The following is a 19,846-nucleotide window of genomic DNA, read 5'->3' as shown; positions in this document are numbered from 1 at the left end:
TAGCATGGAAGAAGAGTACTACCACCCCCACACTGAGTGAATGGCACACTTTTTTTTCCTATAAGTAAGCATGACTTATCTATCTTGCATGATCCAAAATTTCTCATTGGAAAAGTGTTTGATACTAAGAGCTTTATCACTGCAACCCAAAAAACAATTTTAAATACGTGAATTCTTGATTTAAATTCAATGAATAATGAAATGGCTCTCATGTAGGTATTAAACTCCTGTTTTCAGGATGGTAAATATGCTATTACAGCATATCAAACTCACTCGTAAAGGTTTAATTTGCAAGGTTCCTTGGTCTTGCATAGATGTCCTTGGATCTCTGCCCAGAAAAGTGAATCCTTCCTTTAACCAGCTGATAACAGGCAGTGGGTCACCAGTAGCCTTGCATTTCAGCAAAGCTGTTCCATCTATTGCCAGTGTCTGGTTTACAGGTCCTTGAAGAATGATGGGTGGAGGCCTATCTGTTAAAACTGAATAAGAACAAATTTGTTTAAATGTGCTCCTACATTTCTTCTACCACATTTATAATAAAGTAAAGATGCCAACATCCTGATTATTATTTCTAGATACAGAAAAACTACATTTTTGTACCATCCACATATAGGAACAGCTAAGCATGAAAATAATATTTTCATAAGTCCCTGAAATTTCTGGAGAAAGATTAAGAAAAAACTTGTAAAAGCTAAACTAAAAACTAAACAGCATCTCTATGCATAACACGCACACACAAAAACACCTTTTTAATTAGTTAATGGAATGACCTGCACTCCAGTAATATTTCATATTTAATCAAACCATCTAGCTGCTTATACATCAAATTGTTGATCACATTTTAAAGCTATAAACTGTATTATTTCTCTTAGCTTTATACATTTGTACTTTTTATTTTATAAATTATCCTATAATATATAAGTGCCCAGCTGCATGCTTGGTCCATTCTGCAATCATTAAGCTCAAAAGTGAGGTACATGCTTATATTCACTATTCTTGCAAGAACAACTTTTCATACTGCTGCTGAATGCATGCCCTGTGCCATCGGGTAAGCAGAAAAATATATGTTCTGTTTCCTATATCACTAAAAAGCCAAAAAATTAGATAAATGAAATCAAATAAGATAAATGAAATTAGCTTTTTCTTTGACGTTAAATGTAAGTATATTGCAACATTTTCTCAGTTACTTGTATGTCCATGGAATTCACACAGAATCTGAATGGAAATATCCTGGATGTCAAGGCTGCAGTTACAATTTATATCAGCACTGAATGGATGAAAATTACATTAGTCTCTGGACTGGGTATACTGCAGGTGACACAGGTTCATCTGTGGCAAAACAGATTTGTTTAGAATGCTGGCTATTCTAAACAGGCAAGCATGTTGCTACATGCTGCTTGATTACTGATTCTGGCTTCAGGAGAGCCTAACAGAGTATCTCCATCTAAAAACAAACAAAAGGCACAAGCCAGGGTTGCTATGATTCTTAGTTCCTGACTTCTTAGGAGAGAAACATGCCATATATCCAGTTTGTAAGGAAGGTCTCTGGTCCATTTTGTTAGGCCTGTTTTGAGAAGGAGCTAAATGGAAGCAACAGAGCAATGAACTAACTCACTTCATCCAGATAAGCCAGAAAGCTAAAAAAAGTTCTGCCTTATCAGAGCAGTCAAACAGCCCTGTCAAAATTTCTACAATCCAAATGTCTCATCCTGAAGTTTGTGCAGCATGACCACACCATGCATAATACTTTAAGGTCAGCTAGTACTCTGCTATGGGATATTTGAGAAAGGCTAATCCTCAGGATTGCAGATTACTCTACTATCCATTCACCCACATAGGGCATATTAAGTAAATATTAATACTGAAATTAAATGTTTTCTATTGGACATTCTTCTATTATTATTATTTCATTTCTGTATAGACCATTGCTGAAACTCTCTGGGTGGTATAGAACAAAGTATAAAAACAATAAAATATAATATATAAAACATTAATATACTTATTATTATGGAATATCTTGCTTGCAATTTAAGAAAACAGCAACAAAGAAAGAAATAGTATATCAAATTTATATGGTCATATATTAAGATACCTTCAGCAAGTCAATTAAAGTGAATACAGAAAGCCTATAGGAATCCACCATGGGTTAATGAATAGATGTAGCATTACATTTAAACAAAAGTCTAAGTTTCAATGATAATAGCCATTTATCTTTATTACTTGTAAAGATACTCGTTTCAAGACAAGCTACACAGTTAGTACTTTAAAACACTATTGTATAGAGATAGCATCTTTGGCCATCTACTTTAATTTTACCATCCAAATGAGTGGATCATAATCCTATAAATGCAACTGATCAATAAAGTAATTGAAAATCTCCCGGCCAGAAGGATTCTTCATTTTCAAGGATGTTATGGGTGAAAGACTACCACAGGTTTCCAAGACACTAAGGCTAAAGGTTAAATGAACACTTAGGGTTTCCAGTGATCTGTGAACAACTATATTGGCTTCATAACTATAACTTGTACAAGCTCTATACAGTCTTTAAATCTGCAGAGGTTTTGACAGAATATTTTAGTAATATACAGAATGGTTTCAACATGCAAACTCATCTTACATAGCAATATTCAATGAGATTTGAAAATGATTGCTTATATGAGTAAGTAAGTTTCACTTACTTTTAGAAGTACCTAAATAAGTTCCAATAAATATAAGCATATATCAATGGCTATGTTCATTGCCTTTTTTTCCTAAGCTGTTTGTTTTACAGCTTCAACAGATGTAATTTCAGAGTCGTATAGCCAAACATGTGTGTTTTATTTAGTTTGTATCTCCAATATTCCTCATAAAGAGAAGTGGATAACTTGTGGCTGTCTAAACATTTTGGCCTACAGCTCCCATCACTTCTCAAAAATAGCTATCTAGCCTAGAGCTGTAAGAATTTGCATGCCAAATCATCTAAAGGACCACAAATTACTCACACCTGTGTTAAAGATCCCTGTGTACAAGGATTAGAGAAACACACATGAAAGAATATGAATTATATAGAGTAGATTAACATTCAAATTAGTAGTTCAAGACATTTGTTGGAAAAGTGTTCACTGTCCAATAAAGAAAAAAATCATTAACCTTTCAAAACTTCTACCTTTTAAATATGAAGTATGATTTATCTATATGCAAAACGATTAGTGATAGCACTGGAGAGAAAAAATACAAAATAATAATTATTCTTGCCAACAATGAATAAACTGGAGAAATTTGAGATTGGCATTTAAGTGCACTAAAAAAGCTCAACTATATAGGGTTAATTATGAATTTTCTATATTAAATTCATGCTGACAGGTATATTTTGAGGCTTCTACTATATTTGCATAATGCATCTGTATAAGACTGAGATGCATGCCTAGTTTTCTTTTGAAGAAAATCGCTGAGGCTTTCTTAATTTTTAAATATTTTATTTTTTTCCAGAAGAAAGAAAGAGTGAAAACGTATGGTGGCTCATTTTGTGGTTTTTTTCCAGAAAGTAGAATTCCAAATATATTGAAAGCTGTTGCCACAATCCATAATCAGGAAAATTATCACTTAATTCAGCAGATTATATCACAGCTAGTATTCTCTTCTCATATTAACACATAAGTTAAAAATATTTCCAACAGAAACTAAAAAATGCAAAATATGAAACACGTTAAAACACAGCTAGATCTGGTATAATTAAATACTTTTTTTCTGTTCATGTTATACTTTTGCATTCTCTGCCATTCTGACTGGACTTAAATTGCTCTACAAAATTGTGCAAAATGAAAATGATAAGTTGCTCCTATTATTAAATCATTAAGCAAAGAGAAAACATTCTGGGCTACCAAAAATGCCCTAGAATTACCAGTCAAACACCATAAAGATAGTAATTTAAAATATGACTACCACTAGCAATCTCACATCTCAGTATTTTATTCCCACTAAGAAGCTAGACATCCCTTTCAGAAAGTGCCCTTTCCTATTAATGTCATCGAAAATATCATATTTATATTAGGCATAAAAGGAGGCAGCCCCACATGTGCTGCCATGAATTCTTTGAAGAAAGAATGGAAAATAAACTTAATAATGAAGAGTGTAAGAAATTGGATATGAGTTTCTCTTTGTTGCAGGTACATCATTTAATATTACAAATGACTACTTGAAGATATGGAAGGAAATGAAGGAGAGGTCATTATTTTTCTTATGTTCAAAGAAATGCTAGCGAATAGGATAGACCATAAGCCTTGACTGTCTGAAAGAAGAATTTCTCATCATTGATATCCTTGAACCTGACTTGCTCCTTTCGGCTCCTGTTGCAGTAAATCTTTTCAGCACCAGCAGGTGCAAACATTAACAGCTCAATGTCCTCTTGGCCAATATTTGTGTGCTCTATTTATTCCAATCACTGCCATGGCACTGAACCAGACAGCCCTGCAGACAGATTTTAAGAAAATACAGCTCTTCCATTAATTTTAAATGTTCTTTTAATCTACATGTAAATTTGCATTGTATGAAAATGCATCATTTTCTCTTCAAGAATGAAGGAAAGGCAAGACTTAGAGAGGTCACTGGATGAAGGTTAGGCTTTAATCTCCAGGAACTAGCAGCACAAGTGTAAAGATACAGAATAAGAAAGGAATTACCTTTCTTTGTCATAAAAATAACATCATCTTTTTGGGAAAACAAAGGAAACGAATCAAACCCATATTTAGAACATAGTGCTCAACCTCTTTACCTGTCATTCATTATGAATATGTGTGTGTGCAAAGCCAGATTATTCAGAATTAGCCTTTAAAAACATTTTCATGAACCTTTTGGATCTCTAAGGGACATGGAAAGGCAGATCTGTATGTAGCACATGGTTTTAATAGTAAAAATTAATCAAAGTCTGTAGGGAGGTATTTAATATCAGTTAAGACTGAGAGTATTAAAGTCTTAGAGTGCAATGAATCACTAAGCATTATTTTCATTATTTGGGGTGCTACTAACAGTCCAAAATACATAAAGATAATTATTATACTAGCAGTAACAACATTTAGAGGAGATATGGATGAAATGAGACTAAAGGAGAGTTTTTTCCACAAGGCTTTTTTTCGAGGAGTGGTGGCAAAGATACAATGATTGCAAGTTGAAATGATTGCTACTGATAAGGTTTGCTTTATTATTACCTCTGAATATTTTGGAGATTTTTGCTAAGTATATTCCTGTATAAGAGTGTGCTTTAATCTTATATTAAAGTTGCGGAGACTCATAGAGATTATTCATATCAGTGATTTCTTTTTTAAAACAAAAAGTTCATGGAACATAATCACCTTACTAGTGAAAGTTCTGGCCTACTTCCATTTACTTTCTTCATTCCATAGTGCACATTATATCCTTGTTAAAGCCCCCTTGAAAAGCAATCCATATATAAAATACTTGAGGTGCCTTGGGAACAGCAAAGATAAGCGACCAGTGCTAATGTGGCACTGGGTAAACTTATGAATCCATATCTCTGTGTTTCAATTATATAGTGCATAAAGAAACAACAGTTAAAATTTATCTGTTAAAATTCAGATACCCAATTAACTTCAGTATGACAGCTTTGATTTTACTTTAATATCTAGGCCTTAATGAATCTTATGCCTGCTACATGTGTAGCAAAGAGAAAAGGAAGGTACCTTTATGAGCCACAGATAAGGATGTTAGAGAATCTGCAACAGATTCAAATGAAGTAACTGGCTATCGGGGAAAAAAGCCTTTACAGTGTCGGTGCCCTGATTGTGGAATGCTCTCTGTGCATGGAACCTACAGTACACTGAATTCATTTCCCTATTTGTATTTTGACTTTTATTAATATCTCTAGCCTTTTAAGTCTTTTTGTTTCCATCCTAGCTAAGACTTGTTGTCTTTGTGCTACTCCCAGTGATTTTACTATTTTAGTATATTTATATACTTTAAAATTTGTTTTATTTTAATTTAAATGTTGTGTGCTGTCCTGGGAATTATATTCAAAGGTAGAGTATATTTTTTTTAATAAAGATCAAAATAAGATGAAGGTGAATTGGGTGAGGGATAAGCTAATGTCCATTTAATCTATAAACAGCTAGGGGTATAAAATATATTCCATAGAGTGTATTTTTCCATTACAGATGCACACACTTAGTAGCCCCAAATTATTTTGTGATATATACAGAACACAGCATAAATCTTATTTCTTACCATCTGTAACTTCCAACTGAGCCTTTGCTAAAATGCTTCCAGCAACAGTGAGTGCTTGGCAGATGTAGTAGCCTGCATCAGATCTCTGGATATTGGTAATAGTAAGGTCTCCTGTTGGTGACACAGAATACCTGGCATTGGGCTGGAGAGGCTGGTTTGGAAAAAGAAGATTCTGCAAATAAAATGCAAATCCCATCAGTGCAAAAGTTGTGAGACCCTGGTGAATCTGTAAGTTAAGGCAAAAGTAATAGTCATTGCAAGAATATGCACAAATAATATAATGTTAAAGAAAGGTTGGTTAACTCTTTAAAAGGAATTTGCCGTGTACAGTGCAGTCCTATGCAAATCTACTCAGAAATAAGTCCTGCTGAGTTCTATGGGACTATAGAGAGCTATTACAGATGTTAAGTGTATGGGAATGGGTGTCAGGAGATCTAAGGTTTTAGTGTCCACTAATGGAGCTCACTAGGTGACTTTGGACCATTCATGAACTCTTAGCCAAATATACTTCACAGGGTTATTGTGAGAATATGATTGAGAGGAAGTGGACAATTATGTAAGCCACCTTGAGTTCCTTGAAAGGAAAAAGGGTGGGATAGAAATATAATTAGTCATACTATCAATAGTAATAGGACTTATTCCAGGTAAGATTGTATAGGATTGCACCATAAATCAGCACATCTGTACAGAGACACAAACTTTTAGTGAAAAACATTTTTCACCACTGATAAAGTACAGAACTGTGGTTAACATGATTGAGACATTTTACTGAAATTTGCAGCATTTTACACAGGACCACATGTAGAAATAACATATAAATCTTGAGGCTTCACACAGAAAAGCAATTACTGAATGTAAAAGGTTGTAAGGCTAGGCACCTACTTCTCATCACACTCATCATGTCACTTTGTGCAAGTCATTCTCTCTCAGTCTAACCTACCTCATAAGGCTAATATGAAAGAGCTATGTATGCCTCCTTGAGCTTCTTGCAGAAAAACATGGGATACATATTCTAATACTACATTTACATTTTCCACTTGTGAATTTAAAGAACTACCCTTAGCACTTGGCAAAGAAGATTATTCAGGATACCAACCTTCAGTTAATTTTGCACATATTAAATACAGTTTCTATGGGACAACATAAGCAAGTGCAGGGTAATGCAAACTGGGCGAAAAATCCCAAGTTCAAGTATGTGCTGGTGGGATCAGAAGTAGCAGTGACTGAGAAAGAAAGGCAACTTGGACAGCTAAATGAAAAGTGTTAGCCCAGTGCTATGAGTAAGATGCTACGAAGACACAAACACCATGCTAGGCATAATTAGGAATGGAATATTTCCTTATACAGCTACAATTGTGTTCTGATACAGTCATATTACCTGAAAAAATGGTCTTATTGAGTTGGAAAAAAGTACAGAAAAGGGCAACAAAAGTGACTAGAGCAAAGTGTTTATGAGGCACAGCTAAAACAACAGGGCAGAACATGTAACACATTTTCAGAGAACTATGCACCTTAACTAAAGTATGTTATTTATTGAAGAAAACTAGGAATAACTGGAGCCGAAGCAGGCATTTTATAATTTTCATCCTTGGTTTGAATCTGTTTACTCTAGCAGAGCTATACTTACACTATGCTGAAATTTCTCCAACATAGGAGAATAGAAGGTTCAAAGAATTACATGTATTCTCTTACATCATTGGTGTATTTCTGAGGAGTTGACTGTGAGCTTTTGTGAAATGGCTACTAAATACAAAGGACCAGCTGCTGATGCATAAACTGGCACTAGGAATAATCTAGGGGGAACTCTTCTCCTCCCTTCCAGCTGGCTGTACTTAGTAAGACAGGATTGAGGAACAGGTTGGAAGTGAAGGATGCCTCATAATTTATAACAGAAAGCTAACTTAAGTAGCTGAACTAAACACTGCCATAGAAGCTTTATAAAAAAGAACTGGGTTTCTTCATAAGGAAGGAAAGACTTACTGGGAGAGAAAGAAAAAAATGAGTACTTGCCACATACAAATTTAGGCAAGGCTAACATATTATGCTCTTGATTTTGATGATGAAATATTTTGATTGCACTTTTAAAAATATTTAATAGGTCAATGTCTCACTACAAAGGCTGGAAAATTTCATATTAGGATGGAAACATTAACCTGGTTAACCTCTGTTGCTTCAGTGCAGCTCAATTAAGAAAAAACATGTGGGTATAATGAATCACATTGAGTTACATTTCAAGGTTTGATTATAAACAACTGAGGTATCAATTTTTATGTTACATTTATTTGCCAAAAAAGAGAGAACATTCTAACCCTTTGGGATCTGAGTCTCAATATTGTAATTAATTCTGCAGGTTTGTAATTAAACAGCCTCAACATGTTACAATCAGTAGGTAATAACATTCAATTAAAGACACAAGACACATTTTCACCTTAAAATGTTTTACCCTTGAAGTAATACCAATGGAAGAGGATAAAATAGGGTATTAACACTTTTCAATTACACTAAATGACTTTAATCCTGCAAATGATGTCCTACTTTAATTAGAAGCTCTTCTCTTTATTACAACATGATGGATGTCCACTTTATTAGATTCAAGTGTGACACTATAAGCCCACTTTACATAAACATTACCATGTTATTAAGTCACTTTTACAAGAAGGTTTTTTAAATGTTTGTTCTTATTTTCATTTCAAAAATGGAGTTATATTTTCTCCTTGAAGCATTTTTCTCCTGTAGTAAACCCAACTATATAACATGCAAACTAATTGTTTTGAATGTTAGCCCAAATATGTTTGTTTTGTTCAATAAAATAGACAGAGGTAACAAAGTATATGTCTAATCCAACTGGCATTTTTTTGGAAATCAAATTATATGAGTGTGCAAATGATTCTTGAAAATCTGTTCCTGTGCTGGGTTAAATTTGGGTATCCTGGGAATAATAACCAAATTCCTATGCTGGGAAATTGAATAATTTGGGATACCTAAATGTTCAAAATATCAAATAATATCGATAGATATAACTCCTGATATGAGCATACAAAAATCTGAGCAAATATTTGAACAATCAGATAATTACTAGCAATTTAGATTTAGAGCAGGAAAAAAACACGCTCAAGAATACTTCTGAACTATGCTTAGGCAAGGGACTTTAAAAAGCTTCAAATCTCACTATCCTTATTGTTATAAGCTTATGATGAAACACTGTCACAATCCTGCATATACATTGTGTAGGAAGAAATACTCCTGTGTGTACCAACTTGTTCTTAAAATAATGCATTGAAATTATTTTACTGTGTGAGATACAGTCTAGTGGGCTGATTCATAATTAATGTAAACATCCAAAGAGATTACTGCTACAATAGGTCTTGTCAATGTAAATCACATTGAATCTATGCTCTTGAATTTGTTTAAGTGCTAGCTGTTTAAAACCCCAAACTGGACGCTGATTCTGAGTTGACAAGTTTGTGTCGCGCCATCTGATTTACTCTAGTGTTCAAAAATTTGGACCTCAGAGGTCACTAGCTTGGATCCAGGTTCTGCCTTCAGTGGAGAAGGGACATCATCCACAGAAGTCTTCTAATCCAGAGTAGCACTTGTACTGGCATAATGAGGGAGGGGAGGCAATTCTCATCTTTTTCACCATCCTTCAAAATATATTTCAGAAGGTTTAGGAAGTGCCAGGAAAGTGGCACTCGGCATTAGGAATTTGCTATCATATCCATTTGCTATCATATTCATATCAGGAAAGTGGCACTAGGAATTTGCTATCATATTTATTTGCTCCCACATTTAGCTGTGTGGGGTACTGGGTAAGAGTGTTGTACTGGGATTCAGGAGATCTGGCTTATAGCACTCATTCAGCCAAGAAGTTCACTGGGTGACTTTGGGCCAGTCACTGCCTTTGACCTAATCTACCTCACAGGGGTGCTGTTGTGAGTTTAAAATGGAGAGGAGGAGGAAGTCACCTCGAGTTCCTTGCAAGAAGAAGAAAGGCAGGATATAAATGCAATGTAATACTAATATTTAATACATGAAAATAGAGACTAAGAAGTAGTCATACAAGTTCCAAGAATAACAACTGTGGATTATAGAACATCCTGAAGATCACTGACAAAGGAAATTGGAATGACAAAGGCCATATAGCTTCAAAAGGGTGAGGCAATGGTTGATTCTCATCCATGAGGAGACGTTTGGCTCCATACTTTTCCTATCTCATCTAACACCATACAGAGAAGTCATTGCAGATGAAGAGCCATGAATGCATACCACTGACATTTTGGCATTACAATCTATAATGATCATTTCTTGTCAGAATCTTCAGAAGAATAGATTACTTTCTTTATGTGGAGCTATTACTTTTTCTCCCGCAAGAAAATGTGAATGACAGTATTCTAGCAGTATACCATACAGACTGGCATATAAGGTGACTTGCACGTAAGACAATATTTTGGGCTGTTTTTCTCATGTTTGTCACATGTCGGTGTATAAGCGATCCCCAATTTTTGCTTTACTATTTTTGGTTTCAAGGGTATCTTATATGCTGATCTATACAGGTAACTTATTTATGCCTAAGAGCTCTCTGAGCATAGGTTTCCTCTTAATATGTCTCAGGAAATATTTTGGCTTCAGTTCTGCTCTGAATTATGCTATTTTACTTTCATGAACAAAAGTTCAAAAAACACATTGTCATTGTCATTGTTTTTGTTTTTTTTCCAAACGCTGAACCTGTGCTAGTTGAACAGCTGCCTTTGGTTTTGAAATCAGTTTATGATCTGGAAGATAAAACAAGTACAAAACAAACTTGAGCTCATGGAATTAATTTCATAGTTCTTTGGATCCTGGGTATGCATTCCTAGGTTAATGATGATCTTTCTCTGTGTTACCTTTCCTGTAAATGCCATCAAGATTCTATTTCTCAAGTTTTTGCTTATCATCCCCCATCCTTTGAAAAAGCTGTACTTATAAACAAAGCAGAAACTTCTGAAGGCAGGTATTATTATTATTATTATTATTATTATTATTATTATTACATTTCTATGCCGCCCCTTGCCGAAGCCTCGGGGTGGCTTACAAAGTAGAAGGTATGTCTACTGCTACCTTCCTGTATCACCAGTGAATATGTCAGCTTTTTAAAATACTGAGCATTCTACACAAGGCTTTTCATTTGCTTATCTGAACTGAGAGCTAAACTCCACCACCCCTGCAAAAAAGCTTTTCCTTTCCTGCTTTCCTGGCATATAGCCACTAGGACATGCTATAATATAATGGAACAATGCAATAGCACAACTAAGAAAATACATTTTATTTTGTTTTCAAAATAATACTCTATTTTTTCCACATACTGGGAGAGTGGAGACTGAGAAAATGCTCTTAAAAACAGAATTGAAATTAGAGGGCTACAATGTCATCTAAAGCACCAGTGTGGCATGGTGGTTTACAATGTTGAACCTAGGAGATCTAGTTTCTAGTGTTAATCATCCATGAAGCTCAATGGCTGACTTTGGCTCAGTGCATTCCTTCTCAGTATAACCTAACTTACGTCACAGGGGTGTTGCTACGAGGCTAAAATGAAGTGAAACAGGACTATGTCAACTGTCATAATTTACTCAAGAGGAAATGAGTGGGAGATAAATGTAATGTAATAAGAATAATAGTAATAAAGAGCCCATAAACAACTTGAGGTATGCATTGACAAGCATATAATATATGACTGATGTAGAAAAGGTCACTGTTCTTAGTACAGGAACATTTGTATTTGTATGTACTTATCTAATTTATCATTTTATTATATTAAATTATACTCTATTAATACCCTCTCTTTCTTTATTTGACAGGGAAGACTAGGTGCCTTTTACAAATTTCTCCTCCTAGAGAATAGAACTTAGATCTCTGGATTCACAATCCACAACCCCACACTAGTTCTCTAAGTTAATACGATGCAACATAGAAGAAGAGAAGTGGAGGGAATATAGAATGAACCTTTATAATACTCACTTGGCTGCCTTCTTTTTGCCAAAACACAGCTGGCTGGGGATTCCCTTTGGTTTCACATGGAAATGTCACTGTTCGGCCCTGGGTGACAATCTGATCACGTGGCCTTACCACAAACTGTGGAGGAGCTATGATGTGAGAAGTGAAAATAAGACATTAAGAAATGAACATTATTAGCAGTTATATGAAGCATTTAAAAGTGAAAAGTGTTATTATAGTACTTTTCCATTTCAGAGAAAATCATCTTTGAAACACTAAGAGAAATCACAGAAAAGTACCCCATGGTTGAATAACAGAACAAGGAATGCAAGTTTTGAAAGCAAGTTCAGACATTATGCCAACATCTCTACATGGTTTAAATAAGGTTGCATATATGCCCATCCATTTTCCCCTTAGGATTTGAGGGCACGAATTACCCAATAGTGCTTACAGGTAGCACTGATGAGTTAGTAATCAGCCATTACTCTCTTCTTGATTTTCAAATTAGTTCAGAATGCTGCCCAAATACATCTGTTGCATTTTTCAGCTTATGTCCTTTTCTTTTTCAAGTTATTTATGCACATGAGCATAGTGATTAAACACTGTGCAAAAAGGAAACTTCATATAATCTTTTGTTAGCATTAAGTTTTCTTTTTGCCCTATGATTTAATCAATGCCCAGGGACACAAACTTGTATTGATCAAATCTCAACGCAAAATGAAATCTTATTTCAAATAAATGATTGCATCAAGAATAGTTTCTATGAGATCATACAATCATAAAATAGTAGAGTTGTATAGTAAGGATATCAAATCCAGTGAGCATATATGTTATACAGATAACCTATAAGAGGAGAAATAGGCAAGCAGATGCAAAACCAAAGAAAACTTTGCATCCACAAGTTCTGAAATTAATTTTAGGAGTTGTTTTACTTAAAGTGGAAGACAGGAAGAGTGGGATATAGAGTAGACCCAATCCACAGAATAACAGAATTGCATATGGAGCATTAGTTAATCCCAAATATGGAAATATTTTTGCTATCCATTGTATAGCGCTTTTCAACTAACAGATGCATTTGTAACATGGTGCTGGAGGAGAGCTTTGGGAACACCCTGGAATGAATGAAAGATGAACAGGAGGGTCTTGGATCAAATCAAGCCTTGAAGCAAAAATGGCAAAACTGAAGCTATCATATTTCAGGCACATCATGAGAAGGAAGGATTCACTGGCAAAAGCACTCATGTTAGGGAAAGTTGAAGGCAGAAGACCAAATACGAGATAGAGTGACTTCGTAAAGGAAGCCACAGCCTTGAATTTAGAAGAGCTGAGCAGCATTATCAACGACAGGACATTTTGGAAGGCATTTGTTCATAGGGTCAGCATAATTTGGAGATGACATCATCACACATAATAACAATTGCAATATCCTATTGAAGAGCAATGTTGCACAGACAATCAAGGAGTAAATGCATTATTCATTACTTGATATGATCAATATTATTTGATCTCTAGCAGCATTGTGCATTTACTATTGAAGCATAAAATGCTTATTAGTCATTCAACAATTATTTACTACATTTCTATTTCGCCCAATCTGCAGTACAAATTGGAAAAAATGACTGAAACCACATTATTCAACCAACCAACCAAACCAACAAAGAAAAATGAAATTTGTTCTGTAAAAGGTCCTTTTTTCTGGTAGGGTTCGGATATGCTTAGAGGTATGCTTTCAGATTTTTAGCTCTTGCGCATTCTTTATGTTACAATAAGTGGGAGTTGTATTATTTATCAGATATGGAGGAAATAATCTATAATAAACTTGGTACCCTCTTTTTCAGAGCTTGATTTTTTTCATCTCTTCAGTTTCAGCACAGAATGACTTAAGGTCATGGAATGAAAAGAAGAGTAGCTGGAATGTGAATGCATGAATTGGTAAATCAAGGTTGGTACACCAACCTTCCCCAGCCTAGACTTCATGGCTACGATTATGGGAATTGCAGTCCAGTGCATCATCTGGAGATAAAGACTGGGGAAGGCTGATACACAGTCATGCAAGGAACAATCAAGTAAGGCATGCCACCTTCCTAGCAAAAAATCAGCACAGAACCTACAACTCTTTAGGAAATGCTGGCTGTACTTGATTTCACATATTTAATCAGCTAAAAATTCATCACATTAAAAAAACTGTTGGATCAAACATTTACAATGCAATAAACAACTCTTTTTGACTATCAGGCAGTTGGCATTCTCTGCTTACGGTCCAAGATTAAGAGGGTCACAGAAAAGAAAACAGAAAACATATTTGCTTAATTGACATTAGCAAGTCAAAGTAAATGGTTCCAAAGGAACCAAGGAAAATATATTGCATGCTTTTCAGATAATTAGATTAAAAACAACAGAAATAACAACCAAGAACAATTAAAATTAAGATGTTGGGCCACTTTTTTCTTAGAAACACTTTTTAAAGCAATATAAATACTGTACACAGTAAATTAGATTTGATTTCTTGCAAACTATGCTTTGATACTGTGTTCAGCAAGCACTGGCTTCAATCAATGTCATGAAAAAGCTCTGTTATGCTAATAGCAGCTTGGGAGGGCGAGTAAGCCAATATGGAAATGAGATGGTTGAACATGAATAGAAAGCACAGGCCAAGTAGAGGTGGATTCTGAGATGAGGGGATGGGACCCTAAGGTTAATCACATCATGTTCAGAGTTGTTTTTACAGCAGAAGATTGTATTCTACAGCAAGAATTAAAATTGAGGGAACAAGACAATACTTGTATACACTGGTATGCTACTCAAGATGGTAATATTGGAACACATGCTCTTTCTCTCATCAGAAGTCTTTTTGTGCATGCATAAATACTTTTTAGGACACATTCATAAAATGATATCTTTATTTTGTAGCTTATGATTGTTCTTAAAAGAAAAAAAAAAGCAGCCTTATAAGAAATGTTTCAAACTTTTCAAAGGAGATTTATTGCTGCTTTTAGGAAGTAATAGATAGCACAAAGCCACGTGGTTCCAGTATGGAAAAAATCAACTAGGTACAACTTATAATATGGAATACTAAAGATATACCCAGGCAAATGGACTGGAAAGAATCAGCTGGGCAAAATTGCTTTAGCCATTCCTTGCTGTATGCATAAGCATGTGGACTTGAATTAGATGGGTAAAAGCTAGCTCAGCAAAAAGTGTAAAACACCTACATTAACTGGAAGGATGCTTTAAAAGTACAAATTTAGCACTGATGGTTTACCTTAAATCTGTGATAGAAAAGAGCCAAATTAGTTTTACATGTACATGACTATAGCAACTTTAAAAAACAAACATATATTTAAAAATATTTCATCTCCCTTTTTCACAGAGGAATCAAGCGATTGGTAATCTGATTCAAAACAAAACATCCTTATGTTTGAATGTAACTCATAAAAGATCAAAATGACAGCATCAAAATTAAGAATGTTTATTTAGATCTAAAACAAACCTTCATGAAAGATAATTAAAATTTCTTTAGAAAGCTAACTGTTCAAAAACTAGAAGCTCACTTGAGACTTTCATGATTTATTAACACAATGTTTACCTCAAAGGAAATGCTGTATCAAATGAGATCTTTAATTCATGATAGAACTCATGTGCCTTAGGCTGCAAGATCTAAAACAAATATGTTCTGAGAGTCCCTTCCAACTGTAATTAATTTATTGTCTGCACAAGGACTTAAAGAGTAATTGCTTAAATCTTTTGCCTTTCAAATTCATTAACTTAATAACTACTTTTTCTCAGTAACTGTGCAATCCTGTGAAACCTGTTTCTAAAATTACATTTTACTGAATTTTTGGTTATCCTTATTTTGGAAATTCCATTGGATAAAAAAGCAATAATAAATAAAACTCTGAAATATCCATGGATAGGTCTGTCAGGTGGAAGAATATTTACTTAAATTGTAGTCCTAAACACGCTTACCTGGAAGTAAATCTCATGCAACATGAGGGGACTTATTTCTGAGAAGACATGGGCAAGATTGCTTTGTCAAAGTTCCATAAGTAATTCTGAATCTTGTGACAGATTTTCTTTTGGAATCATGGCGTTGTATGTTGACTCATATTGATAAAGAATAAGCAATAGGCTCAGCTTTAAGGGAGAATTGTGGTAAAATGATAGTTCAGTAACTCAAGTGAAATTCTTTAAGATATTTTGGGGATATTTGGGATATTTAACATAAATGTGCAAGATTTAAATAGATTTTTTATCATTGTTGGCAGAACTGTAGAAAGTTTAAGAAAGTTTAGTGACAAATTGAGTGAACAATACATTTTGAGAATAAAACTAATACATCTTTTTATTAGCTACACTAAAAAAGAAGGTTGTTAACAATAGGGAGTTATTACTTTTTCACATGCTATTGACAACCAGGATTGCTCATGCCATATATTATGAAATGATATTCCAAAACTGATGATATTGTACATAAAGTTGCTGATTGGCTATCATGAATTTACTGGAATGGGCTTTTAAGGGCAAGTCAGGGAAGGAGAACATACATCCACCTATGAGGATGACTGGAAACAACCTACTGAATGTGGTGAGCAACATTTTTTTTCCTTTGCACTATGCACACATTTTGTTTCTTTTTATTTCTGTTTTATGTGTACTGAAATATGATGGTGATAACAGTCATATTAGAGAGTTTTTCTCACTATGTCCAAGAAGAAAGTCCATTATTTGCAGTAGAAGAGATTATGAGATCAGAAATATGTTTTGTGTCAGAAGCAACAGCATGGAGAGCTGCTGGAATTGACAATATTCCCTGGACAGTCCCAGAGTATTTGTTTATGTGGAGTTGTTCCTATCTATCAAAACACGTGCATTGCTTGATTGCCAAGTCATCACTCAACCAAAGAACCAATGCGGATACCTTTAAAATAGCTACCATACAGCCTGAAGTATCTGATCCTGCCTAATTTTGAAAGTTAAACAGTGGTAGGCCTGGTTGAAATCTGGATGGGTGACTTAAATGTTGTGAATGACCCAGAGAGCTTCAGCCACAGAAAGTATAGAAATGTAAGCTGATAATAATATTGGGAAATGTGATCCATTTCCTATCCATGAATTCCTATCCCTTAGAAAGGTCAAATAATCTGTTCCCACTTAGGCATTCCTTGTGAAATCTTTTGTCTTAAGTACTGCACAGCTTCTGCCATAAATAGCACATTAGGACTGAGCCCAGTAAAATGACCAGGAACTTTACAAGCTTAATGCCAAAGAGCAAAAACTGTTGGGTTTTTTAGATCCATTTTGAGTTCAACTTCAAAGTCTTCAACTATTTTTAACTCTTTCTTCTGAAACCAGTAACTGTCCAGGGTTTCAGGCAGTACTTTCTTTTACTTGTGTATTTCCCATGCATACAGGTTATTCAGCTTCAAGAATAAGAAAAGAAGTTTGCTTCTCATGACCCCGTCTCTGTATGATTTTCTACTCCATTCTGGTGTCTATCTCATTTCTGGGGCCAGAATCCTTTGTTTTTTTCCTCTTGAACAATCATGGTGCCTCATTTAACTAAAGAAATCTGTTTGCCTAGTATCCAGAGAGAATGTTTTACCCCATGTGAAGCACCACTGAGTCCAAAGACAGATTCCATGTAAAGCACAATGCCTTTCTACTACCTACTTCACTCTTTAAAGCCCTGCAAAGGTTTCCAAAGCCTAGAGTATTGGAAAGATGTTATCAAAGTTGTCCATTTCCACACTGCCTTTGTGAAGTCAACCAAGGCAGTCCTTAAAAAAGGGGTGCCCAAGGGGAGAGGATAAACAGTAATCAAATAAGAACATTCAAAAAACTAAAAGCAACTTCAAAAATATAACCATTTAAATCACTTTTTTAAAACTGAAGGAAGCCTATTTTTTAGTATTCTAAATTCTATTTTTGACCAAATTATGGTGGTGTTGGATCTCCTAGTCTCAACTAAGTCTCCGTTTGATTCCCCATCATTTCACATCCAAAGGCCGTATCTTTACAGGTTATATAATGCAGACAATTATTGATAATTTTGCCTGAGACTTTCATTTTAGTTCCAAAAAATTGAAAATGGAGACACCTGAGGCTCCTCCAGGTTCATAGCATTTTTCTCAGCTGTTTGCAGCCAAGTAGGAAGTGAAGTCTTTGGATTCAGAAGCCAGATAATTATAACCGTTTATATTTTATTTTCCTTTCTCCTATATCTCCCTCTCCCCACCACAATTGTTCATAAGCACCCAAGTTAGGGAGCTCACATAGCCACTTAGCTCCTTCTTTACCATTTCTATTGTGCTACTTTTCACTTGTTATGAAATGCAAATTCTTATGAAAGGCAAATGCCTTCTTCCCTGATCTTTGCCTTTCTCTATCTTTGTTAGGCCCACTAGAATTAAAAGACTGGTCTATGTCCTGTGGGTTAATCAAGCCATTTTTCTCTTTGTAATATATGTGTGTGTTAAGAAGAATGTGTTAAAAAAAGAAAGGCTAATTCTAGACTTGAGTGGTTGTTTGAACTATTTTTTCCACTTTAGAAGTAGATGTTCACTCCTTGATCAGTGCATGATTTAATTCAATCACCATTTGTAACTCCACTGTATGCATATCATTTATTTATTTATTCATTTTTCAATTTATATCCTGCCTTTTTCCTACAAAGGGCTCAAGGCAGCTTACATCTCCTCCTCCATCTTATCCCCACAACAACAACCCTGTGAGGTAGGTTGGGCTGAGAGTCTGTGACTGGCCCAAAGTCACCCAGTTGGCTCCATGGCTGAGCGGAGACTAGAACCCAGATCGTCTGAGTCCCAGTCCCATGCTCTTAACCACTACACCACACTGGCTCTCATGTCTCTGCCTCTGTTAAAGACCAGCTTAGTCTTCCACACACCATTACATGTATATAAATACAAGTTTGTGCGTGCATGAGAGTGGAGGCATATGGAAATACTAGTGAGAGAGCGTCTGATGATTTCCCAAGCAGAAATTAAAATATTAAAGTGCCCCTTAATATTCTGGTGGCTAAGCAGTTCTGACTAGAAAACCAATCTTTCCTCCTTCTCCTGCTTCTAGGAACTGAAAAAAAATATTGGAAATTTCACTGCTGGACTGCTTAGAGACCTATGCCTGTGGAATGGTCAGATTTATTATGCTAAGTGAAGAAATAATATCATCTCTGAGCTAAGGAACAGTATGCCATCAAGCAATCCTGTCAGCTGTAGACAACAAAGTTATACAAGCTGTAAGAGTGAGATATCCCATTGTGGACAATGGGCCCATTGGCATTAACCTACTGTATCCCAGATATTGTCTCCTTTCTCAATAGGAAAGTATCATTATGAAGAGATTCTTATTAGATAAAAATGTGAGTTAAAACATACCATTTAGGATAATTAAGAAAATTGAGGGGCCAAAGAGCATGTGTTGTGAAAGCTCTCCACTGGATTCCTTGCTGACACTCAGCAAGTTTTGACATTTTCTAAAGAGTTAATGCTTGCTTGTTTGAGCTAATCCTCGATGCTCACTCCTGAAAATATTTATTTTGGAATAATTTTGAATTATTCATGCTTTCCATACCTGGAAGAATAATAATTGCTAATTTTGGAAGACTAACACATTGTTGTAAACAATTGTACCTCTTCCAAAT

General features: G+C 35.0%; 1 protein-coding gene across 1 annotated transcript in view; it reads right to left on the bottom strand.

Annotated features, from left to right (window-relative positions):
* The window catches only part of ROBO2 (roundabout guidance receptor 2), a 453,522-nt gene that overhangs the window by 103,477 nt on the left and 330,199 nt on the right, over window positions 1-19,846 (bottom strand). The window contains exons 7-9 of the mRNA XM_044441757.1: window positions 12,211-12,335; window positions 6,217-6,388; window positions 274-479 (exon numbers count right to left, since the gene is read on the bottom strand). Coding sequence (XP_044297692.1) covers window positions 274-479; window positions 6,217-6,388; window positions 12,211-12,335 — 503 coding nt within the window. The remainder of the gene's footprint in view (window positions 1-273; window positions 480-6,216; window positions 6,389-12,210; window positions 12,336-19,846) is intronic.

The sequence above is a fragment of the Varanus komodoensis genome, unplaced genomic scaffold (genome assembly GCF_004798865.1).
Source record: "Varanus komodoensis strain SLA01 unplaced genomic scaffold, ASM479886v1 scaffold4, whole genome shotgun sequence".
Taxonomy (NCBI): Eukaryota; Metazoa; Chordata; class Lepidosauria; order Squamata; family Varanidae; genus Varanus; species Varanus komodoensis.
The sequence above is the reverse complement of the archived record's forward strand: the minus strand, read 5'-3'. Positions and strand labels throughout refer to the sequence as shown.